The sequence below is a fragment of the Styela clava genome, chromosome 4 (assembly GCF_964204865.1).
Source record: "Styela clava chromosome 4, kaStyClav1.hap1.2, whole genome shotgun sequence".
In the NCBI taxonomy this organism is placed as follows: domain Eukaryota; kingdom Metazoa; phylum Chordata; class Ascidiacea; order Stolidobranchia; family Styelidae; genus Styela; species Styela clava.
This window is the reverse complement of record NC_135253.1, coordinates 8,161,377-8,188,479: the sequence shown is the minus strand read 5'-3', so window position 1 is coordinate 8,188,479 and position 27,103 is coordinate 8,161,377. Positions and strand designations below refer to the sequence as shown.

The window sequence follows — 27,103 nt, the reverse complement described above, 5'->3', positions numbered from 1 at the left end:
ACATTTGAATCTGAATCATTGCTTCTAATGGAGTGCTTTTTAAAAAAATCAGATATTCAGGATTTGATATCATAATTCACCACTCCCCTTGAACCCACCATGTAAGGAATTTTAATATGAAAAATCTAAGTTTGTTCTAGCAACATTATTTTTGTTAAAAGTTTTTCATGAAAAATTTTCGAGTACTTAAACTTCTGACTAACTAGAACTAAATACCATATTCATGTTAAAATGACATTTTCAACTGTATATGAGTTGAATATAATATTAGCGGAAACTTGAAACAATATATCTATTGATCTGTCACTGTTTAGTATAAACTGTAAAACCGAAGATATATTTTTGTTTCATAAAAACTTTTACTTTTAATTATAAACAGTTTCAATTTTATTTTAAAATTGTTTTAATCAGGTTCACTCATTTGATGACATGAATTCTGAAACACGGCAGAAGAAATGTTGTTCCACGCAGCTTATATCTGCGGATATGAAATGCTGTAATGGACGAGGTTATGATTCAAATATTCATGTTTGTGCTGATGTTGGCACTATTGCTCCTACATCTGGATTACTACGATGTGGTTCTGGGTCTATTTGTTCTATAAATCAGGCACCTGGGGCTTTCTGTGACAGGTAAAATAATATTTTTATTTTCTATATTATAATGAATGTTCTATTGAAATGAACAAGCATTCATTTTCATGCTTAACCCTTTCCGTGCGGTGGGCACGTATACGTACCAACGACAAAACTCACTAGATTGCGGCGGGTACGTTGATGTACTCCACTTGTTTATTTAGCAATCGGTCGCAAACTGTTGGTCTAGTTTTTCCAGGTTTTAGTTTATTGATAAGAAGTCTTCTTCGGGATTAACATAGGCGACGGTAAATCTCGCTTTCGTTTAAGACGGGAATTTTATTTGCGGGGGAACGAGGGAGTGTTTTTGAAATTTATGCAAATTTCGGTCTTTTTTGGGTGGTAATAGAAGACATATTATCCCTTCCATCTACCAAAGTATTTTGAGTTAGATCACGAAATTGCTACAGCAATATTATGCTATTGTTTGCCAATCACGAAGCGGTAACAGTAAAGGATTTGGTGAATATTTCTATTTTTTATCACGGTTTGAAGTTTCAACTCCCAAGAAGAAAAAAATGCCTTTTTTCTATCCGGTTTGTGACTCAGACCACCACTTTTGAAAAATTTTTTTTTTTATTTGCCAATTGCAAGCTCTTTGAATAAGCTTTCCAACGAGCCATCAGTGGGCAGCAGAGGATCATTAGTTTTTCGTTAGTCGATCGATTAGTTGTGGGGGTACAAATGCATAAAATCGGCGTAACAAATACGATTATTCAATAAAAAATAAAAATCGCATAGAAAGGGTTAAAGATTGTTGAATTTTTTCTTGTTCATTTTCCCTCGTTACTTTTTGGTGTCAAGCTATAAAATGCTTCATATAGTACCTGATCTCATCATAATTTGCACTCCATTAATCAGATTTAATTAAAATAGTATGCTAGTAGAAAAACATTAAAATATTGTTGTTTGCTTTTATTACCTCTCTAAGGTGTGACTTTGACTTGAATGCATATGATTGCTTCATATCAAAAGAAATATCATCTGAAAACAGTCTTCCTGAGAATGTTGGATCAATGTGTGCAACTTCTTATATTACTGTTTATACAGGAACACCTGAGAAATTGTCATTTACAGGTATGAAAACGTTTTTTTTTTCTTGATTAATCATATTTTTGTATCACACAAACATTTGTAACGTGAGAATATTTAGAATTTTTCTACCAAAAACCATTTGTATTAATGTCAAACTTGATGCTCGATGGTCGTATAATCACTCATCCTATTGGCATCACAAGAAAAAAATGTCTTGTTCCAGGCTTAACTGGGAAGATTTGGGCTACATCAACATAATATTTTCAAATGTTTATGTGGCTACTAGAGTTTTGTTCAGATTGCGATCAATTTTGTAAAAATTTTGGTGCTCCTGAATTATTCTTATCAAGATGACGCACAACCTGAACAACCCTAACCTGGTACACATACTATGTTCAGCTTGTGCGCCATCTTGGTACGAATACTTCCGGAGCACCAAAATTTTGACAGGCATTAACGAATAATAAAATTTTCTTTCATGGTATATTTCATTAAAATATTTCAGATGACGCTGTAGATGCCTTTACTCGTTATGAATATAAGGTTATTGTTTCAAACAAAATGGGATCTACTGATAGTGAATCTGTTGCTATTACAACATTCGAATCAATACCTGAAGAAGTATCTCCTCCACAATGGACATCAAATAATCAGGATACCATATTATTATCATGGAAATCACCAAAGAAACCAAATGGTTTATATACTAAATATGAAATACTTTTTAACTTTAATCTTGAGGATTATTGTTAATTTTCATTTGGCAAATTATAATATCTTGTGGTATTGGTATGCCTAACCTTGTACCAAATTTGGAACTGTCTATCACTATGCATTTTTATACTTCTTCTGCTTGCAAGGTGCTCCTGGGTTCCACACTAACTAGCGTGAATAATGAGTTACACATGACTGTTTAATTGTTTTATAATGAAATACAGTCCATCATTATATTAGCTTCGGTGAATTTTTTTACTGCAGATTTCTGTGAATCACAATTATATGATTCCATACACAGGTGTAATCACAAAATATGCTCTTATGAGAGATGGACTTGAAATATGGACTGGACTTGCTTTTAAACATACTGATTCTTTTCAAATATTGCCTTTCAGAAGATACTCATATGTTGTGAAGGTACTATGTGCTTATACGTAATAGTAACTAAATATTTTGTTGTAAAGTTCTGGACTATGCCATACATGAAAAAGTTATTTTTTTGTGCATTTCCTACAAGGTACTTAACATCAATAAGAGCAACAAGCAGCTTCTGGACTATCACTTTATTAATTTACTCTAGGCAAAGTTGAAGAGAGAAAATACTTTTACTCACTATTCTAACATATATGAATTTTTCAAATAGTTTACTGTCTCCTCAATAGCAAATGTTGTAGATAATTGAACAGTCTAATTGAACAGTCTAATTGAACAGTCAAATTTTTTTGTTTTCTATTTCAAAGAAATAACCTCATTTTGACTTTGGTTAAAATTTTCAGGCTTGCACATATGTTGGATGTGGTAGCAGTCCACCAGCTGAAGCTACAAGCATACAAGGAGTGCCAAACAAAATTCAAAGTCCACTGTTAAATGTTTTATCGCCGAACATTATTTCAATCACATGGGCACCACCAACGGAAGCAAATGGATTGATTACAAAGTATTTTGCTTAAACTTTATCCGTAACTTAAACTTCTTTGTATCTCAATCTAAGACTGACTATCTATCTAAGACATATCATGATTATACTGTATTTCACCACTTGCATTTGAACACTAAGATTTTTAATTACAAATCTTATATGAGAAAGTACATATAATCAGTTGATTTGGAAAGATTTTGACTAACTTTTATCACAATTTTGACACATCACATTTATCAATTGCTGTGTGTAAAGTGGTATGTTGTGTATATACATCTTTGCGAGGGCATCAAAGATGCTAATGACAGGCAGCATGCTGCGAATGTCTGATCATTTGATATTTAAGATATAATTGAAGATATTAACCTACTAGAAAGAAAATACAAACCAAATTCAAAATAGTAACTTGCCAACATACAAACTTTCACAGTGTTCAACAGAATTATTCCTGTGTCATTATTCTTTGAATAAGTGAATGAGTTGATTTGATTTTACCTATATTATTTTCATCAATTGTTCTATACATCGTTAGTCTGTTCGGACAGTTTTCTCAGTTGGGAAATGTGTTATCATTGTATTTCACAATATCAACTTTATTTTGTTTTTATTAATATTAACGATATTTATTTATATAAATGCAAATCTTACCGGGTAATGTTGTTTATCAAGTTTACTACCGAATGTAAGTCTCATATTTTTTTTTTCACAATTTTTCATGTGTTTTGAACTTGCATTTTAATAGATACACTCTGAATGAAACAGATATTGGAACGATTTATACTATAGATCCGGTGGTGGAAGATTCAGTTTTATCATATCAACATGAAAATCTTGAGCCATATTCAAAACATACATATGTCTTAACTGCATGCACCATTGCTGGTTGTACAACAAGTGATGAGGTAGTGAAATGAAGCATTTTATAAATATTTTCAGATTAAATGGTAGATCATTTATGGTAAAAAAAAATACAATAATATAATTTAATTCAAATACTAGAGATATTAAATAAAAATACCTAGTTTAGTTTTCATCAGTAGTTCAGTATTGTCATATTTTTTGCTATATGACTATTTTAGGTTTCCGCAACAACATCTGAAACGAAACCTGAGGGAGTTTGGAAGTATCCTGCATCCCTTGTAATAGACATGTCAACTGTGGAACTGTTTTGGACAGTACCAGAAAAACCAAATGGAGTAATACGAGAATATAGGTAGAGCTTTCTCTTCCACCTCATGGTATATGACAGTGGTTAATTTTTTATAGCAAAGACTCACCATAATCATATTGAGGTGTATAGTAGACATGAAATATCTAATGGTCATGTAGACATCTAAATTGTGCTTGAAATTAACAAATTTAGGTTATAAAGAAGAGAATGCATATCACAGCTCATTGCATTACAAACAAAGCGATGAATTTCTAACCTCTCCTGAATTTATAAATATAAATTAATCAATATTTATGTAATTGTAGCACTTTTGTAGCAATAGGAGCGCACATATACATATGAGTATTGACTGAATTTAGATTGATGCGCCAAAAAGTTTCAAAGGGAAAAGACAGTAACAACATTCAGGTAAAATCATATTTTTGTGTTATATTGTTGTGTTATTACTTTGATCAAAGCTATGTAAGATCAATCAATTCAATATTTAAAATTATTATTTTTTTAGAAAGCACTAATAGTTGAAAAATATTTTTCTTTACAGCAAATGCAGTTCATTTACCAAGGTGGTCCTCAACAATTGAATTACACGGATTCAACGGTAAAAATATTGATATTCTTATTTATTTTGCACCCTATTTTAGCAATCATCAACTTTTTCGATTTAACACTCGATTTATCTTGGAGTAACTGATAAGAACCATTGAAATTAATATTGAATACTTGAATTACTTTATGAAGATGAAAATTATTTTAAGTTTTTGTATTCTACCTCATAACTTGAAGCAAGAAGCCAAAACAATTTTTGTAAAGTATCAAATATATTCATATACTGAGTATTTTGTAAAAGTGTATTGACCATTTTAAACAACAGCATTTCACTAGACTGATTTTGTTAGAGCATGTAATCGATCCTATATGTCTTATTATATGTTTTTCAGCTTCAATCTGGATCAATATACGATTATGAGCTCATAGCAATCAATGGAGCTGGATTTGGAAAAAGCAATCTACATCAAGTTAAAATGCCGGAAAGCATTCCTCATGTTCTTCCAAAATTAGATATTCGAGTTACAGGCTCAAATACATTGTTTGCAGAATGGTCACTGAATCCTGATGAATTTCCAGCTAAATATAGATATTCAATAATTATTAGAAAAGACGATATGCATTCTGATCACCATTCTAAGGGTGGAGGTCATAGAAGATCAAAAAGAAGTGTCAATGATGGTAAATTTCATTATAATATTTTGTTCAAAAATTTCCATGAGTCTTGAAATTAAACATGAAAAACCGTATCTTTTCTTATATGTTTCAGCCCTAGCAGAGTTTCAATATGTTCGTATACTTACAGCATTTCAAATTAATGTTTGAAGTTATTTTTGCTTTTGCTGGACAAATTATTAAAAAAAAGTTTCTGGGCCTCAACAGGAACACCTATATTCACAGCCATTTCATAATGAGCTTTTCATTTTACTTTAAAAAGTATTTGAATAGTATGAGATTTGATTTTCTAACAAATTCTAAAAACATTTGACCAATCACTGCTTATCTTTATTCCATTTTAGATGGAGATTCTGCAAATGATGATGATGATGACAAACCATTGCTCATGTATTCTGCTGGTCACAACAACACATATGTTATTGAAAAACTGGCTCCATACACATTGTACAGAGTCAGAGTTCGTACATGTTTGCCAGAAGATGAAGATGACGTAAATTGTGTCACTGGTGATGAAAAGTTAGTACGCACATTGCCAGCACCTCCTGAAGAACAGTCACCACCTGTATTGAAAGCAGTTGGTCCACGAGTTATTGATGTATCCTGGAAACCACCAGAAAAACCAAATGGCATTCTTACAAAATATGAGGTAGAAATATATCAAATAAACTCAGTCCCATATATAATGTGCTACAAACCAATTCTTCATATTACCTTAATAGTATAGCTTTTGCATATTTATTCTGGGAGAAGAATGCTGATAACACATCATAAGCATACAGTTACGTGAACAACACTACAATGACGAGAAGTCCAGCAATTGTCTTCCACATAATTATACCCCATGGTATTCGGACATGCAAACCTGTGCAGGGTAATCATATGTGCGATGACAAGCTTGTTTCTAATGCCCAGCATGATGTCCCAAATTCCACAGTGAATCTCTGTGCTTTGATAATGTTTTAGCATGGTACTGACTCAACACTTGGCTCATAGGCCACTTTGTCAATGCACTGACGACAGTTGTTTCCAGGTTTCACATTTGTGTTCAAGCTTCACATTCATAAGCTTATGAAAGGGTTGAAACGTTTTTGATCACTGATCATCGATAGCAATTTTACATGTACTTTATTTTCAGATTTATCGGCGTGATACATCTCAGAATTCACACGAGAAAATTGTGTTCAGTACAGGAGATATTCAGAGAAATTGGTTCACAGATTCTGATGTTGAGCTTCTACCATATACAAGATATGAGTACAGAGTTCGAGTCAGTAACAATGAAGGAGTTGCAGATAGTTCATGGGCTGATATTACCACACTAGAAGATAAACCACATGGTATAAAATCACCAACTGTATCAGCTATATCAGCATATGCTGTTCGAGTTATTTGGGAAGCACCTGAGAGGCCAAATGGAAATATTGTGAGTTACAGGTAAGTGTACTGTTACTTATTTTTTGATTCGTTTTTTGTTGATAAGGATTGCAAGTAAAATATGAAAATATGCAAAAAGTAATAAAACTTCATATTCATTTTTTTCTTAATTGGTTATGTCGAATTCACAATTGTATTCATACAACCACTGCAATGGGTGATTGTCAATGTTTCATTTGAGTATTTTAGCATAGGTTACTACAGCATTGTCCCCAAATAATGTCAGCATGACAGATTAAAATTGTTTGGATTTCACTATCGGTTCTAAAATAAAATTAATAGAACAGGTTAGACCGAATTATAAAAATTCGTATATAAGTCAGTGTATAATAAGAAATAGTCTTGTTTCGAGCAAAATTTTAAACACGCAACAAAAGAATTAGCATCACTAATACTTTCCAACATGCTACATGAATAAGTATTTATTTATTAACATTCTTCAATTTAAAAATATTTTTTGCACATAGCCTGGAGTATAGAGATGAACCAAATGATCCCACAATGAGTCGACATTTAGAGAAAGCAGTCACTGTTCCATCAACATTGCGTGAAACTCATATTAGTGGACTCAAACCATTCACTGGCTATGAAGTTAGATTGGTTGTTACAAATGGTGCTGGAATGGAAGCAAGAAGTGATTGGGTTTCTGTGCGAACGTCTGCAGCAGCACCTAATAATGTTGGAAATTTTTCTGTGACAAGAATGGAAGATGGACAATCATTGATGTTGACTTGGGATCCACCTGCTATTACGAATGGAGAGGTAGGTCCACTGTGGTTCAACTTGTTGTTCATGATTTATGTAAAAAAAAATGTACAACTTAAATACTATTATATTTTTTGCACCAGCTCGATTTAGAAACTTTCTTCTATTGTACTGTTTATTTTGGGATGTTTATGTAAGCAAATATTTCTGGATTAAGTTGTTGGTAGTAGCTTTCATGTGCACATAAAAGCTTGATAACTTATTCTGGCTGATTGAAAGATGCTATTTGCTGTATATTTGACCATCCAGTTGACCTATATATTATCTGAACTAAGTTGATCTTTTTATAGTATTCCACATGCTATAAACTACAAAGTTATATTTATACCTTCATTATTAATTTTATTGATCTTTGAGCCCCAGAGTAACATTTCATAGATAGTCTATTTTTGGACATGAACTATCATAGTTGACATGATTTATAACTGTGACAACAAATGTATTTTTTTTTTTTCAATTTATTTACAAATTTAAGTGTTTTCTTAAGTTTGGTGTTGTATTGTAGCTTTTTGATGTTTGATGTTTATTCTCAACACATTCCGAAAATAAATTGTAATATGAATAGTTCCTATTTTTAGATAATGATTTACAACATCTATGAATATGGTGATGACAAACCACTGCAAAGTCAATTGTTCAGACAATATCATCTCAGACGGTTGAAGCCTTTCACAAATTATACTTTGCTACTTGAAGCTTGTACTGGACATGACTTGTGTACAACTTCACCTCCACAAACATTTACAACAGCAGAAACAGCCCCCGACATGCAGCCAGCACCTTCTGTCACCCTGGCAAATACAACAGCTATAACATTGTTTTGGACAAGGCCAAAGGAATTGAATGGAATTTTAACTAGTTATAAAGTGATCAGAAATGAAATTCCACGATCATATTATCAGGTAATTTTTATGATTTAATAGACCATTGCTTTGAAGGGAAACAGTTTTTATCAGTTTAATGTCAGCATAAAAACTGTTTAGCTTCTGTATTCCCCATGAATCACATTTTTGGGCCAGGAAATGTGATAATATTTATAAGCAATGAGAATTTTCTTTTAGATGTTGGTACACAGTCTTGTTTTAAGCTGAACAAAACTATGTCCATTTTTACCTGATAGTGTAAACCTTACTTTGAGCTAACTATGTCTGTCTCATATTTAAGAGATTTTAGATTTGAATCATTTAGATTTGAATCAGGCAATTGTTTTAGCTGAGCCTATAATCCGAATCAGGGTACAAGAATGGAGTAGGTTTTTTCAAACATGAAGAATTTTAATCTTCCAACATCTGGAATCCTAGTATGGCCATTTTGTCTAAATTATGATGCACGTAATAAAAAGCCTTTCAAGCAACATCTGTTCAAACATACATTGCATTTAAATCCAATTGAATTTGATTTTGATTTTTGTAAGCATCTGATAGTTTTATCTATTTTATTGAAGATTAGTTCAAAATGAAAAGCACCCATACAAGAGTCCCATGCAGTGAAATTTATCCTTTCTTTCGCCTGATGTTTGTTTGATATATGTAAATTGCAAAAGTAATCAGTTATTTAAAGGCATTGTTACAATTGTCATTTTTCATTTTATTGGCAATAATAAAAATTGTTGTAATTCCAGTCTTCATTCCGTCGAGAAAGACGTTCATTAAATCTAAACAAAGGATATTATTATTTGATGGACGATGATCAATGGATGAATGAAGAAGATTCAATATTACATGGATATTCTTCTTATAGTACATTACATAGAGTGAGAAGAGCAATTGGAGATAACAAAAACGAAGAAGATGACGTGAATGTCATTCATCAAATTGATAATCCAACTCAGAATTCATACAATTACACAGATGTTAATTTAAAACCATTTACAAAATATGAATACAAGATCAGAAGTAGTACAAATGCGGGGTAAGATTCAATAACAAGTTACAATAGGTAATTTTCAGTTTATATAGATTATGTTGAACGTTTATATTCTGAATTAAACTGTTTCTTTGATTAATTTTTTTTTTATCTATGGGATAACTTGTTAGTTTAATGCACATTCTTTTTTATGTCCATTCACTATGATTTTATCCTATTAAATCCACATAGTCGAGGGTTATCACTGTATAAAATACGTAATCTACCTTATGGTCTCTAGCCACTGTCATATTTAAATTATGCACATTTCAACATGGGAACTCTTTTTGTTTAAAATCGTATTAGGGAATTACATTTGGATGCTGTGACATTATGTTTTTTTTTTTTGTTTTTGTTTGATTATTGATGGCATCCTTTCTTCAATATTGTAAATATGTCACTTGCTCTTTACTTATTGTAGATGCATATTACTTCACTCAAAGAGTTTAGTTCGAACTAAAGAGCTTACACTTTTCCAGGTTTGTGGACAGTGAATGGGTAACTGCAGAAACACATCAATCTTCTCCATCTGGTTTGGCAGCTCCTATCATAGAATATACTTTGGACCATAAGCCTACAAAATTGATTGTAAAATGGAGTCTCCCAGAAGAATTGAATGGCATTCTACAAACTTTCAGAGTTCAAAGAAACTCGAGTATTCCACTCAGTTTTCCAACCACACAATTTCAATTTACAGATACTGATTTACAGGTAGGTACTCATTCATCAATTGGCTTGTTAACTTTATTTTGGTCGCAACATTTCGCTGGATGTACCAGTAATTACTAGTTTTTTTGACATATAGGAAGCATTTTCTGTAATACTGTTTAGGCTGGTAGCAAAAAATTACTGGAAGGAATTAAATTGTCGGGCCATAACATTAATATTAAGTTAATATATTGTTAGCATATATTCCCAACCAAAAATATAGAAAGCCAGTAAACAATTTGGACTAGCCAAGCACATTATTCAACTTCGCTAGTTGCCCCAGCTAGCCGTGACACTAGTCAATTCAGTAACACGAGCGATTTAACAAGATTTTAAACATTTTTTGGTTATTTTTATGACGAAACAACACCAAATGCGATTTTTTGATTACCATCCAGCAAATGCGACCCTGGCCATAGATAATGATGATGGGGGCCACATGCGGCCCGTGGGCATGGGTTTGAACCATCCTGATTTAGGCGCTCCAGCGTGACTATCGGATCCGTCTGCATTTGCACCCACGTCCATGTACATTTGCACCCACGTACATTTGCACCCATTAACATTTGCACCCACAAACATTTGCACCCACAGACATTTGCACCAATGGACATTTGCACCCAGATATTTGCACTTATGTATATTTGCACCCACGTTCATTTGCACTCATATACATTTGCACCCACGTACATTTGCACCCATGTACATTTTCTCTAATTGACATTTGCACCCATGTACATCTGCATACACAGACATTCTCACGCATACGCATCCGCTTATAAATGCACCTATAGTCATGTTCACAAATATCCATATTTTAGAGTAGACTAACTTTAATTACCAGCTATAAATATATATTCGAAATGAAGATGGACCACAAATTTTAAGTAGCCTTATTCTTGGTGAGGGACGCTACGTTTTTATTGTCATAGCGAGTTATAATCTTATCCCACTTTTATCGGTCAATTTCTTTCGATGAAATACCGCAAACGTAGTCGAAATGTCGAATGTAAGGTGGTTAGTAGACAATGGCAAAGGAAAGTGGTCGTACACAAATTAATCGAGTTAGTGTTAAATGAATCTTACAAGACAAAAGAGGGGTGCTTCGAGAAAGACGAATAAATAGGAGAGAAACAGAGAGCGAGAAACGGCCTCAACTCTACAAAAGCATGATTTATATGGATGTGAATATCCATGGGTGCAAATGTTCACAGATGCAAATGAACACAAGTGCAATTGTGCGTGGGTGCAAATGTGCGCGGGGGCAAAAGTACGAGGGTGCAAATGTAGGCGCATGCAAAAGTACGTGAGTGCAAATGTATGTGGGTGCAAATGTACGATGGTGCAAATGTCTGTGGGCGCAGTCGCGCAGATCATGGGTGCTAATGTCCGTGGGTGCAAATGTCAATGTGTGCCAATGTACGTGGGTGGAAATGATATGAATGCAAATAACCATGGTGCAAATGTCCATGGGTGCAATCTGTATGTGGGTGCAAAAATCTGCGCATGCAAATGTATCGGTGCAATTTTTTATGGGTGCAAATGTCCGTGGGTGCAAAGGTATGCAGGGACATTTGTCCTGGGTGCAAAAATAATGGAACCATTTTAGAGCGATAATGCTTTTATTTTTCCGTAAATACGAATTAAAAATTAATTATATTCAAACAGTTTACCACACATTTTATGTCTGCCGATTGCAGGTGTTATAGGATAGGATTTACATATTTATCCTGTAGGAGAGGAAAGTCGATAAGACGGCTCAACCATATAGCGAACCACGGCCTCTAGACTAGAGATGCTTTTATTTTTTCATGAGTCGACGCAACCATGAGTAACGTCGAACAAAATTAAATTAATAAACGGTATGGTATTTTGAATGCTGGTATCGGTCATGTTTTGGATATCGAACGAATTACAGCTTTACATAATTTTTAATTTTTGACGTAATGGAATGAATGTGTGAATGAGAGAAATGAAAAGTGGCTATCATCTGGAATTATTCGAAAATTTGCCGGAAAAATAGTCGATTACTTTGATATTCGATTCGTTCTAGATAACCCTGCCTCGACTTATTTTAGCCTCTGAAGAAAGAAAAAAACGTTAATAAAAGTGGTCCGCGGAGTAAAACTCTCCGTGAAAGTGGACCCCGATATAAAAAAGGTTGAGAAGCACTGCGCAAGTCCATACTGGCGTAAAATACAAATGTGTGGAATGCACCCAATTTGATGAATATTAAAAAAACATTAATTTGAATATGTATAATATAAACAGTTGTGTAAGGTAAATGGTGGATGGGATTGATTAAAGGGTAAGGGTGGAGTATACAAATCTGTTTTAGAATGTAGAATATCTGTTGTAATCACACATTAGGCTGGTTCGATATTTATTCCCGTTTACTGCGCATTGTATTCTAATATTAAATCCGGTATGTTTCCATTGTTTTCATCATATTTAATTTTTTTCAGCCATACTCATTGTACAGTTATTCTGTTACTGCATGTACAGCTGGCGGATGTGTTGAAAGTCCAATCAGTGTAAAAAGAACTTTAGAAGAAGCTCCATCCTTTGTATCACCTCCACTTGTTGGTGAGTTATACTATTTGTTGTCAAATTTATTTTCGACTAAACTATTTATTAATGCAGCGTTTTTGGAATTGTATAACACTATTCAAATTGGCACTCATCTATAATATTGGGCACAAAGTGGAATGTTATATCAAATCATAATCATATGGTGAGCCACGGCCTCTGGTCTGGTTACCAGTTCATGTCGGTATAGAATTAGTTAGATAGTTATTGTCTCAGATGCATGGACTTGGTGGTGGAAGAAGCTGTAACTGACCAGCGGTTACGTAAAACATCCTATGGTGGTGAGAATTTCAACAATCCTCTTGCACATAATTAACCCCACAGAATTCTAATTTGCAAACCTACGCAGGGTAATCAGAGGTGCGGTTGAAAGTGCAACCCTAACGCTTAACACTATATTGTTGAGCCTAGCTCAGGGGTCTCCAACTCAAAACATGTTGCGGGCCACTTTTTGAAATTTAAAACCAAGCAAAACCTGCAAACCAAGAAATTAGGTACAAAAGTGGGTATCTGAATGTTTTGTGTTGAAATTACACTTGAATCTTACAGCAAACGAGACATGAAACATATGCATTTACTTGTGCTGGATATTTGGTTTCGATGTTTGGCCTTATTTTGCGTTGGTTTGCTAGTTTTAAGACAGCATGCAAATGCTCGTCCGTTAGTCGTGTCCGGAGGGCTGACTTGCTAACTTTCATAGTTGAAAAAAGTGCTTGTGAATATAAGAACTGCCAAACATCGCAGGTCTGCAACGTGAATGTGTAATTAGCTTTACAAACCTTTCTTCGGACACAATCGAATGACCGAAACTCATTTATTTCCTCACAATGACATGCGAAATAAAATTATTGTATTTAAAACATGAATGTGGTAAAGTGAAATAATAGGGGAAAATTTTTGCTTAACTTTTCACAGTTTGTCGGACAGGGCTATTGATGATAAATAACACGATAAAACTTACTAATAGTTGACATCGTACTATTTCTGTTTTTCGTGGAAAAATCTCAACAATGACGCGGGCTGCAAAAAAATGCCTGGCGGGCCGCGTGTTGGAGACCCCTGGCCTAGCTCATAATTCGAATACTTGATAGACATATTACATTATGTTTTCAGTTTCAATCAACTCAACAGCACTGCATGTTGAATGGAGTCAACCAACAATTACTAATGGTGTGATTCAACGCTACCAAGTATATGTTGATGAAAGACTAAAATTTGAAGGTCTTGCTATGGAAACACTTGTTGGGCAACTGATGCCATACACGTATGTGTTATGATTTATTTTAGTAAAAAGAGTTATTTAGTTTTAGTCTATCATCAATCCCCTTCAAAAATTGCAAAATAAACTTGTTTGTTATTTTACTGCTAATCACACTACAACTTAAATCACAGGTGCTGTATTTTTTTTTAAATTGTGGATTACTTGGCTTTACAAAATTAGTTCCTTTTGCTTCCTGTCAGTGGTAAATTCCTGAATTTAACTATAATGTTTATTTATCTAAAATTTTGAACTGGTTATTTATTTAACCAGTGCATCTGGTAAACAGACAGGTAGTTTTGTCTGGGATAAATATGAAATTCTTTATTGTGCCTATTTTTATTTGTAAATGATTTATAACTTTTATACTTAGAATATTTGACTCTCATCATTCCTCATTATTGTTGTTGCTGTATTTAGAGTAGTATGAAGTTATCATTAAGTACTGAAGTACTGCACTATCATTAAGTACTGCACTGAATGTGCTGAGAAAGAAACTTAATCAAGGAGCCAAACAAATCAATTTAGTTTGGTGCTCGATCTTATTTTCATTATTGATATAGGATTGTTTTTTTAGACTGTATTCAGTTTCTGTTGCTGCTTGCACTAGTAGTGGATGTCGAAGAAGTGACAATATTGTAGCTCGAACATCAGAGGCTGCACCAGAAATTATGTCTCAACCTGAACTTCATGTTACGAGTCCACATTCAATTGAGGTTAATTTGGTTTTAGTATGATTTATGTTGACAAAATCTGCAATTGGAATGTGAACTTGCTTCATGCATAAATATAATATATCCTAATCATGTTTATTCAGTACTGATTATAGAATTATATATATATTTTTTATTTTGGTGTGTTACCTTTTCAACAATTTAAGCATTCAATGGTCATATTGAAAAATTTTAGTGCAAATATCAATTAGGCTTTGATAATATTTTAATGAGCATATATTGTCTTTACATCATGATGTTATATGTTAACACATTTTTTCTGTTTAGGTCAATTGGGAAGCCCCGATAAAATCAAATGGAAAAATAATAAGATATGAATTAAGAAGAAATAATGAGTTGATTTTTGTCACTGATGGTCAACTGAAACGGTCAGTTATATTTTGTATATTGTCTATTAATCTATTTGTACTTGTATTGATTGCCCCTATTGATTATACCAAGAACTAATTTTCTTCAAAAAATGGGACATTGCTTAAGTCATGTTTCATCTTTCTATATTGCTGTCACAAATCTGAGATATATGGTTCAAATCTATGACCATAATCTCAAAACAAATTAAAGGTAGGTAGGCTTTACTGAACTGAAAAAAAAATCTCTCAGTGTATCAGTTGTTGCTTTTAGATAGTTTTAGTTAGAAGGAAGTATATGATCATCACTTTTTATTTTTACAGTCCTTTTTTTTTTAAATATTTTCCAGATATCATGATTTTGGCCTAAGCCCTGGGACAACATATACTTACTATGTGACAGCTTATAATAAACGAGGTAGCGTTAAAAGCGACATAGTCACAGAAATGACAGATCCAGCTGCCCCTGCAGGTTTGCAACCACCTGTTTTAAAATCTGTTTCTTCATCATCGATACATGCTGTATGGGAAGCGCCTACAAGTCCAAATGGAATCATTGTCAACTATACCTTATATGTTCGACATGCTAACAACAAGAACGACAAAAAGGTAAAATATTCATAACAATTGGATTTCTATATTGTTCTCAAGGCAAAGAAAAGGTGTTGTTGTATTTGAAATACTACCAAGCACTATACATTTACTACAATTTGTTCCATTTTGATAATAAGTTCATCACTGAGAAGTGAATGGAATAACAATTTAATTAGAGAACATGGTTGATATTGTACTTAGTGTGACAGACTAGAGTTTGCTGGTTTAGTTAGGTATGTAAAAACTCATCTCATCTTATGGTGTAATTCCTTGGAGAGGCTATACCAAACCAGAAAATTTTATACTTAGGCCTAGTTTTATACTTTTTACCTCCCCACCTATAAGTGGGTACAGTTTTTGGGCTTGTCAATTTTACTCAATTAGAACATGAATTTGCATTTTTGTGAGCTTTCATCTTAAAAACAATAATAATTATTACACAAAAGCTGCAACATTCCCTCATTTTACCAAACTCTTTCTGTTGCATTACAGATTATCAAATTGCCTGGAAATATATATGAACATACAGTTCGTGGACTCTTATTTTATGAAGATTATTCCTTCTGGTTACAAAGTTGTACACAACTAGGATGCGTAATGAGTGAGAGAACTCAACAGAAAACAAAGGAAGGAGTACCAAGTGGACAATTACCGCCTTCTGTATCTCTCGATAAACCAGATGATGTAATTTATTTTATTTTTTTTACACCATGGATATGTTTTCTTGTTGCATAATTAGATTGGATCCCATTAATGTATGTATTTATTCAAATATACTTTGAAATATTATTTCAAATCCAGTTCTAACTTACTGCATAAGTAGAGTGGTAATCACATCTGCCAGATTGTAAATTATGAAATCAGAAATTAACTCACGGTGGGTTAGTTAAGTGCTCAGCTAATTTACACCATTTCAACTAAATTGCATTGAAATGGATAGGTAATGAAGAAGCTGATATCTGATCCTATTAACCCGAGTAACTCTGTGTGCAAAGTAGCTGATTAACTTCCACCTTGCATTTCAAAATGAAGGACTTCTCTTCTTCATTGGTTTATGGGTTTTTGAACAATAAATAGCTATTTGCAGCGATGTAAACTAACTATGGTACTTGTAAGCACTCATAGACGATGAATCTCCTATTTCTTTATTTTTGAACATCATGTTATTGATACGATTTGTGAAATTCATTATCACATACTATGACTATGCCTTTTTACATGATAATCGCAATTTGTATTTTAGTTGTTTTTATGCTTTTTATTTTTCTATTTTATTTCGAGGTCATATTGCATATTTCTTGGGACTCACCACATAAACCAAATGGATTGATCAACTTGTATAAATTATATCGTCGTCAAATCATTGAAACTGCTTCCTCAATTGAAACAGTAAAAGGAACAATTGTTTATAATGGAACTGAAAGATCTTTCTCTGGTATGTTTTTCTCCTAAGTATAAGTATAAGTTTTGACTCCATAATCAGCATAAAAGACGATAAAATAATTGATAAAAACAAAATGAATAAAACTGATTACAGTTAAAGGGTGAACAAAACCTTAAGCAAGGTTTGAAACGTACAGATTTTACATTGAAAGATATTGTCAAAAGAAGTGGCACACGTTTGCTCAACCAAACGTCATAAATTTTATTCCTGTTTCGAAAATTTATTTGACTACAATAGTTGGGTTCCACTAATATTAACTGAATGTGTAATTGAGCAGCTTTCTTATACACGTGTACCATTTTTAATCTCGATCTATTTGGTGATCTAAAAATACAAGTCTCTGACATACCTTCTACTTGACAAGCCATGCTTTATATCGCTGCATTAAAAAATCATACCCAGTTATCTTGTTAAAATAATGCAATTTGTGATTGACCACCATATAAACATCTATTTCCCAGACTATATGCCATTATTAAAGATTAAACATATTGTGCTGCATTTAGAAGAGAGATTTTGAAATAAAAAGGAATTGCAAATGCTATTATAAATGTGTTGTTTATTAAATTTATTTGTTAAAATGAAAATCCTACTCATGCAACTACCTATAATTTATTCAATCTTAATTTTTAAATACCATTCAAACTTTATTCACTGAGGGTGTCTACGGAAGGTGAGTTTAAAGTTTTCGGAACTTGTGAATTCAGATTCCAATTTGACACCTTACACCAAATATCAATACAAAGTGTCAGCACATAATGCAGCAGGAGATGTTACTAGTGATTGGTCATCACTAACACGAACTGGAGAAGCAATTCCTGCCCAAATGCCAGCTCCAACATTTGGTCGAATAACCGAAAGATCTATTCAAGTTCTGGCATCACAACCAGTAATTCCTAATGGAGTCATAAGAACATACACAATGTATGCTCGTAGGAATATGTCATCTGATCGATTTCGCGAAGTTAGTAAAATTATGCAATTGTTATCTTCTCCTTTGAGTAGATGGTAAAAAATGTACATTCTGTGAAAACAAATACCTTTCAAAATCTTATGGATTAAAACATGGTATTATTGAACAGGAATGTTAATTTTCTTCAGACACAGTTATATCATGTGACATTACTTCCTGAAATTCTCATATAACTAATCAAGGAAAAATTCTTTTTCCTTTTTAAATTCTTCCAATATTAATTAGCATCAAATTCGATTCACATATTGCATTCAATTTGATTGTTTAAATAAAAAGTTTATGATTAGTAAGTTAGCAGCCAGAGTAGGAATAGAAGAACATAAAGTTTGGAAACTACCATAGAGCTGTAGAAATACATGTGTATTTTTGTATGTTTATGTAATATATATATATATATATATACCGGTATATGTTAATGTAATATATTATGAACTCCAGATGACAACAGGATATGGACCTGATCAAACAGCAGTTGGCCTTATACCTTACACATCTTATGAATTTCAAGTGAAAGCATGCACTCTCAAACATCTTTGCTTAATGAGTCCTTCAGCATATGTGACTACAATGCCAGCTGCACCCCGAGGTCAAAACCCCCCACAAGCCATCAATATTTCCAGTAAAAATATAACGTTACAATGGAGTTCACCAATAGAATCAAATGGAATTATCAACAGGTAATTTAAAAAATTAGAATGTTCACTATTTACTACCTTTCAATGAAAACCTAAAAATCATTGATTACAGCAAATTGATATGATATTTACCTAAGTTGATTTTCTAGATAAGCACTGACAAACTTTCCAGTGTCGGCATATTGCCTACCAATCTGAACAAATATGATAGCTACCTGCAAATCAGTGGTGCTTATTACTAGTTTGAAGTGAAAGTCATGTGACAATGTTGCTCAAAAAACCTCAATCAGAAATAAAGTTGTCGACTTTGACCTATTTGGAAGTTTTTAAAAACAATGTAACACATATTTATTAGCTATGAAGTTCACATGCGGATGTCTTGTTCTCCTTACCAACCGCTACAAGAGGAATGTCATAAAGGACCAGCAACAATATCATATGTTGGAGTTGCACAGCAAACTACTATTGACAAATTATCTCCATATCAAAGTTATGAGTTTTGTGTTGTTTCTGTCAATGATTATGGAAGATCAAAATCAGAATGGACAACTGCTACTACATTAAAATCAGGTTACTTAGAGTTGTACAAACAATTTGAGTTTACAATAAGACTGGAGAAAATATAAAGAAGAATATTGCAAAGATGTACAGTGAACAGATTTATGGCCAGTACTAAACGATATTACGGTATATAAAAATTTATGTACAGCACTTATTAATAAAGTCTAAATATAATACTAATTTTTTCAACCTATTATATAATGTACTAACAAGACATGAAATAGGTTCCATTTATGGTCTCTTCAGTTTTCTAGGAGGATATTTAGTCACACCCAATTACAGAAATATTGAGGGCTATCTTATATGTTGGTTGCCAATCTTGCACTAATAAAATAACCATATATTAATGTATCTCTAGCATAATGTAAATTTGAACCCTTTGTTTGTATATATATTGATATACATTGTAATATCACATTTAATTTATTAAACTTTGAATGACTCTCTCAATATCCAGCACCAAAATATGTTGCTCCCATATCTGTCACAAGCAATATCAGCAGCATATATGTTGAATGGCACAACAGCTTCAAACTCAATGGCATACTCATGCAGTATGAACTTTCTGACCATGGAAGAAATGTGTATAGTGGAATTTACACAGCTCATACTATGAAAAGAACTGCTGCTATGGGTATTTATTTTACTAATTGAAATTACTTTGATAGTCTAATTAACCATAATGAAATTCTGGTGCAAATTTCTTCTTATCATTTTTCCAGCTCTTATCAATTTTAGTTGGTTTGACATTTTGGAAAGTTTGGTGATTCTTAATTTTGCACTAATGAGTAAATTATTGAATAGAAAGGCAAGAAAATGCCACCAGGATCAGTCCAATGCCAATTTTTAGGGCAGTCTATTACCTGAATACTTCAAATGAGCATATAATGTGGCAACGTTTTGAGTTTATTCACAATATGTTGAGATTTACATGTATAACAACCCAATTGTTGGAGAAATGCTTATTCTTATAGTATAGGTATCATTATACATTGATACCGAGGTAGTCTATTGACTCGACACTCAATTAATTCGGTAGTCGACCAAAAAGTTTGAGTCAAAAATGCTGCGAAAACTCAGAGTTTGAAAACCTGGTGCTGCATTCAACCAGCATCAGTTCAAGTCCGAACAATGTTAGTGGGATACCACGTCTTGCGAAGTTTTTGTGATTTAGTGTATTTTCCTGCCTTTTTGCCATTGATCATGTCTCCAAAAAACAGTAGTGATGAAGGGAGGGGGAGAAGGGGAAAACAGTGAGGATAACTATTGAGTTGAAAAAAATTATTGCGTCTACCATTTCCACATGGTTTGAAAAATTTCAGTAGTAGAACACCAATCATGAACGAATTATATTCGACGACCAAGATATCCCTGTACTTCTACCAATACCACCCTTTTCAGCATATACTGGTACATCAAATGTAATATAGTGAAACACTGCATTTTGTATCGGATAAATACACTAACACAAATAGACCATATCCATAATTTTTAAATTTTCCTTTTAGTTCATAAATTTCAAGTTAAAGTTACAACAGATTCTGGTATTGCAACCTCTGCTCCGATAATGCATGATACTGGAAAAGGTTAGTGATATTTTTGTTACAATAATTGTCATCTTCAAATCACTGAATCGAGTCAGCTTTGTTTCATCAAAAATCAAAACTGCCTGGTGAATATCATAAAAAATAGATGTAATAATTGTAATAATGAATAGAAGCAAAAAAATTGTCAGCAGGAAGGAAAGTCATAAAAAATTTATAAGCAGAAACAGTTTACTACACTCAAAGATTGCAGACCAAATTAAATGACCACCATCACATGAAATGAAAATAAGCTTGTGAACATACTCATAGGAATAATCTTATTTCACAGGGACCTCTTATATCCCTGAACCACCAGATGGGAATAATGCTGAAAAACCTAATATAACGTCTGCTGCTGTTCCTGTTTATGAAACAATATGGTTCATCGCTGTTGTTGCACTGATATCGATAATGTTGATTTTCACTATTCTTGCTGTTGTGTTACGAAGAATAAGTGGAAGATACGATGATCCTCTGAAATCAGGATTACCTCCTAATGTTCCCAGTCATCATTTGTTTTCCAACGATTCTTCAAATAATGATTCTCTTGAAAGAGTTCAGAAAAATGTAAGTTTGTTTATTGCAATCAATAATAATTTAGTAGACTGACTTGTAGTGTTGTCAGAACATCCAAACTAAGATATGAGTGGATGATTGTCATAGGGGTAATAATCCCAAACTATAATAGCTCTTTCCTTGCAGCAGCTGCTTGTATAGAACCATGTTCAATGAAGAAGGGATATAAAATACAGCATATAAAAATGATACAGTGATACCATGGTAGTGCGTGGCGCGAATGACGCCACCCGAACCGAGCATCTTGGACCATTTAACAAGCATCAGTTCAATTTTTGTGATTCAGTAAACAATTTAAAATAACCACCATTGTTTCTTATGGTAGAAAAAGTTTCATTGCTGAACAAATCAGTAGTTGGACACCAATCCTGAACGAATTATGTTTGACTATTGTGGTATCCCTATATATGATTGTGGTATTTTAGGCGTAACTTTTTGTTCTATATTCGAATTATACTTCAATGCTCAAAATTTCTCATTGACTGTCCTCTCCCTGGTATAAAATGAAACATTCTATGATATCATTTTTTCATTCTCAGGTTTCTCATCGATCATTCCCCATATCATCGGATCATAGTGTACTTCAAGATACAAGGTTTACAGATGCAAATCAATTTCAAAATCCAGCATTCACACAAGATTGGTCTGCAGGATTCAACAACTCGGTAACAATATTAAGATTTTTGCAATGTATCAATATTTGATAGAAGTAACACAATATACACAGCTGCTAAGAATAAGAAGATATAATCCTTGCAAACATTCATATGTTTATAGAAAATGTCACTGAAAATTAGCCATATTATGGGAGCTAATTTCAGAACAATGAAATGAATATTTCTAACTTTTAACATGACATGCTTAACATCGTTACATATGACAGGGCAGTTTCATCAAATGTAGCTTATTACAAATTTTCAATCATGAAAATTGTAAGCAGTTTACACAGGTGATATATAATTTTCATATAAGTGTTTGCATACTCTCTTTAAAGAACCCTCTTGTATACAAAATATTCCATCTATTAGATCAGGGGTCGCCAAACTTTTTTGAGCGCAGGCCAGGTGTGACTCAAACTGTGTTGAAAACGAGCCGGACAAATATTTTTGTCAATGCAATACAATAAAATCACAAAAGTTGGGAATACATTCAATTTATTCAACAATATAAATCCTACATTTCTAAAGTCTTGAATATTAAATTCTATATCGCAGAATATAGATCAAGAACATCATAGCGAAACAAATATACAAGATTTCGCCATTTTTTCGGGTTATTGCGAGCCAGATGAAAGGATGCCAAGAGTTGGATCTGGCCTACAGGCCGTAGTTTGGTGATCCCTGTATTAGATCAACCATATAGTTTGCTTCTCGGGTATTTTTACGTAATATTTTTTCATTTCTTTTTTAGGTCAATGACAACAGTTCCCAGAAGGAATTTGGAACTAGAAAAGAGAAGATTGCATTCGTGGATACACATTTATAAAATTATTCAAAACTTTTTTTGCTATGGAGTCGAAATTGGAACTATTTCAGGCATTTTATATCATATGATCAATGTTAGATTTCAGATGGATTAAATAACAATTTTATCATCATTCATATCATTTTTATGAAATTTTAAAGATTATGTATGACATAAATTGCATTTTTTTAGAGAACTTAGTACTAAAAAATGTACTTGCTCTGTAACTTATTTTTGTGAATATTCTATTTTCATTTTACTACTAATATTTTTGATTGACGATAGTTCAAGTGACTGAAATTAATTTTTACTGTGATATTTGTAGATAGAAGAAAAAAATAAATCAATTTTTCAGAATGAACGACATATGTGAAATGTATTAGTGATAAATATTACACCATTCATCGATATATAACACTTTATCATATGGTATTTCTAACTTCAAAGTCAAGAATTTAATTTTTCAAAATATTAAAATTTTTACAAGTATGAATAAAGTGAATGAATAAAATTATGCCAAATCACGACAGGTATTACCAAAACGTCCAATTTTTAAATTAGTAATAAAAACATGTCTAATGCTTCCACTGATCAAATTGGTTTCAGTTTCATTTCAAAGTAAACTTCTTATTCTGTTTCGAATTTTTATTTCAATTTTCCTGAACAGACAGTACCGGTGCACACTAAAACACTATTGGTTTTCAAACATGAATATTACCAGCATCACTGGGAGGATGTTTAAATATTAGCTACTTTGATAATACTTTTCACTCAGATTACATTTTGCAGAAAATAATCATTCAACCTTGAATATTGTGTTGCGTTTCTTTTTCGCTTGCATCTTTTCATGTTAAATGAAAAGAAATTTAATAAATGTATAGTTCCATGTGTATATCACTAATAATATATTAACAGGTCTCATTATTTCAAATGCTTTACCGAAAGATTTTTATATTGGGTGGCCAACTTGAATGATCTCTGGACGAAACTACGTCCTTAGCATTTCTTTTCATCTCGGGAGCATACCGCATAAATATCATAATAACTTTAGTGATAAAGAGTTATAGCGTAGTATTATATATTTACGGTTATACACATGCTCGTAAGAATTTAGGTCATTCCGAATGGTCAGATGGAATGAAGAAATTGTAATAATTAGCTTGTAGAACAATAGTGTAGAAAAAAAGCATGAAGTGGACGTAAACAACTGGTTACGTAATTTCAATGATGAAGATCATGAAAAATTCAAGAATAACATTCCCATTCGTATACACTTGCAAGGTGGTCAGTGATGCAATTGCAAGACATGGCTACGGTTAGTTCGAGACCCTTTTCTCGACAGGGGTTCATGACATATGAATATAATACTTAGTTCAAATCAAATTTTCGAAAACCAGTTCCAGGGAATGTTGTATTTTGATAATTTTCTCACAACACATTTATATATATATATTTATTAATTTTACGTACATTGAACGTGAATAACACCAATTAATTCTAACTTGGATGAATGGATGAGATGCAATGACAAACTGTGTTTCATGCGACACAAAACTAGGATGTATTCGATTAATTATTATTGGATTTAAAAATAAATATTTTAAATTAGTTGTTTAAGCAAAATCATAAATGTGTGTTATAGGCCTATATTAGAACAGTAATTACTGTCCTTTTCCTCAAGTACGTTTGACCTTGTGATATCGTTTTCACTTTGTTTCACGTCCGTATATTTTGCAGTGCAGTGCACCAGGTAGGCGACACTGTGGCAGCTCGTTTAAGTTGCCTTTCTCGTTTGTGATATTTTCATGTTTGTGTCGAAAGGCCAATATCATTAAGCCAAAAGTATTAGCGTGTACCAAAACTTACTAATAATAATTATTTGACGGAAAAAGAAACGCAAAAGCACAAAGGTAATTTACGAGTCGTAGTATATTCTACAGTAAATAAATATGAATACAATGTACAGTGCTCAAATTTATTTGCGAAACGTTAGCTTGAGTAACGATTTGTTCATGCTTTATGAAACGATACATTGAAATAACAAGACAACGGCAACTTAAAAAAGGTACAGGCTATTCCAATAGAGAATTTATTATTTCGTCAAAGGAGGATTGACTCTCCAGCCCCATCTGATTTTAGGAAATCGGCTTGCAATGTGAATGCAACTAATCCGTGTAAAGTTTAAATGGGACATCAGAGCAATTTGTATTCAAATTTGTCAATGCCACATTGCCATTGCCAAAACCTATACCTGTTGCTACATTATGGTTGTCATTATATATTAATTGCATCGGTAATGCCTGTACAGTGCCTACTTTGTTGATACCACTGGCCAAAATTGTCAGAATTCCGCTTCTCGATTTACGTAGATTTTCGACGTAATATAACTGTCGATTTTGAAAGGTGGCGGGTGTCAGTTCACTTGCGGGTTAGCGGTTTCCGTATCCATGGTTGTGCACGTTCAGACGGAGGTAGTTGTTATTATTAGTTACACGTGTATAACTGTAGTTTTATATTATTTTTCTTAAACTATGCAATATGACTTTATTAAAAGAGCTATGCAGCTAACGTATGAACAATATGAGCAATTGTCTGTGACAATTTTAAACAAACTGCCTGGGTGAAAGCCTTCGTGAAAGGAATGTTAAAGGCTTCATCATGCAGTCATGTACCGGTACCGGTAATATTTGAACTCGGTATTCTGGTATTCACGGCGTGATAAAGCAGATGCAAAAGTATGACAGGTCTATGTCTAGTTGTAGCTTCCTGGTCGCTTGTTAAGGTGTTGAGCTGAGCAGAAATTGAATGAAAATTTATTTATAACCTTTCTATTTTTCAATTAAATTTCCTCACATGATGGTTCCAGTAAATGCAGAAATGTCTTGAGGACTATCATGCCAATCTGGCAATGGGTAAATTGAAGAGAATCATTTGCACAGAGAACTATATATAATAGATTTGATCAATGAGCATATATACAATGAGTGGAAACTTCCAAATATTTGCTCATTAATCCATTGTGCCCTGCATTTTTACGTCGTCCAGCTAAATGGTTCGTTACATATGAAGAAAGCACATTGTTCGCTGCAAAAATTACTTGTTTCAGCTGGGTCGAGTGCGAAATTGGCCGTATTGAGGCTTTTATTTTTCGATTCGTGTTCGGTTTTGGGTTTCGAAGTATGGTACGTTGAAAGCATACCAACTATAAGCATATGCATATTGGGGATACATATCTATTAGGCAGAAAACGTAGCTACAGAACAGAATATGAATAAGTCGCCACGTGGGGTGCGGTTATTGCTGTATTTATTCATTGATATAACATGGGACTTACATATTTATCCAGGGGGCGAGGAAAGCCGAAAGCCTATTAAATGGCGAACCACGGCCTCTCCAAATAGCTCTGTGCTCCATATGAACCCCCAGGCTGCCTGGACTTTGTGAGCTATTCGTTTACTTATTAAAAATACTGATTTTAACTATAAATTACTCTGGGATATCTTGCCATTGAAATTTAAAATTTGCCAGGGTCAGCATTACTAAAAAAACATGTAACAGAACCGGCCGAAAACTATGATTTTGTGATGGAACCAGCTGAGACAAATTTGAATCCCACCACTCGTTACGAGTTACGACCAATGTAAAGGGGGACTTGGGGCTTTGTATTCATTGATATAGGATGGGGTTAACATATTTACTCATGTGGAGAGGAAAGCCGATAAGCCGAGAAGCTGTGGTTTGCCATATATTTAGGACTTCTTATCCCTTTCCTTTCCCATGGATAAATATGTACCTAAATCCCATGCTATAATCAGAAATAACCGCACTT

General features: G+C 33.2%; 1 protein-coding gene across 2 annotated transcripts in view; it reads left to right on the top strand.

Moving 5' to 3' along the window:
- Positions 1-27,073, top strand: part of LOC120326806 (usherin-like) — a 57,493-nt gene extending 30,420 nt beyond the window's left edge. For both annotated transcript variants that reach the window (XM_078111393.1, XM_078111392.1), the window contains 31 exons: positions 412-632; positions 1,567-1,712; positions 2,176-2,367; positions 2,686-2,804; positions 3,164-3,324; positions 4,049-4,208; positions 4,386-4,519; positions 4,837-4,885; positions 5,019-5,075; positions 5,416-5,704; positions 6,043-6,347; positions 6,837-7,135; positions 7,603-7,897; positions 8,479-8,802; positions 9,522-9,811; positions 10,285-10,516; positions 12,979-13,099; positions 14,216-14,366; positions 14,938-15,076; positions 15,362-15,462; positions 15,792-16,050; positions 16,528-16,719; positions 17,317-17,470; positions 18,187-18,443; positions 18,891-19,129; positions 19,443-19,657; positions 20,106-20,282; positions 21,157-21,234; positions 21,524-21,801; positions 22,350-22,475; positions 23,221-27,073. In XM_078111393.1, the coding sequence (XP_077967519.1) occupies positions 412-632; positions 1,567-1,712; positions 2,176-2,367; positions 2,686-2,804; positions 3,164-3,324; positions 4,049-4,208; positions 4,386-4,519; positions 4,837-4,885; positions 5,019-5,075; positions 5,416-5,704; positions 6,043-6,347; positions 6,837-7,135; positions 7,603-7,897; positions 8,479-8,802; positions 9,522-9,811; positions 10,285-10,516; positions 12,979-13,099; positions 14,216-14,366; positions 14,938-15,076; positions 15,362-15,462; positions 15,792-16,050; positions 16,528-16,719; positions 17,317-17,470; positions 18,187-18,443; positions 18,891-19,129; positions 19,443-19,657; positions 20,106-20,282; positions 21,157-21,234; positions 21,524-21,801; positions 22,350-22,475; positions 23,221-23,295 (5,835 nt within the window). In that variant the 3' untranslated portion in view covers positions 23,296-27,073. The remainder of the gene's footprint in view (positions 1-411; positions 633-1,566; positions 1,713-2,175; positions 2,368-2,685; positions 2,805-3,163; positions 3,325-4,048; positions 4,209-4,385; positions 4,520-4,836; positions 4,886-5,018; positions 5,076-5,415; positions 5,705-6,042; positions 6,348-6,836; positions 7,136-7,602; positions 7,898-8,478; positions 8,803-9,521; positions 9,812-10,284; positions 10,517-12,978; positions 13,100-14,215; positions 14,367-14,937; positions 15,077-15,361; positions 15,463-15,791; positions 16,051-16,527; positions 16,720-17,316; positions 17,471-18,186; positions 18,444-18,890; positions 19,130-19,442; positions 19,658-20,105; positions 20,283-21,156; positions 21,235-21,523; positions 21,802-22,349; positions 22,476-23,220) is intronic.
- Positions 27,074-27,103: the final 30 nt, after the last annotated feature.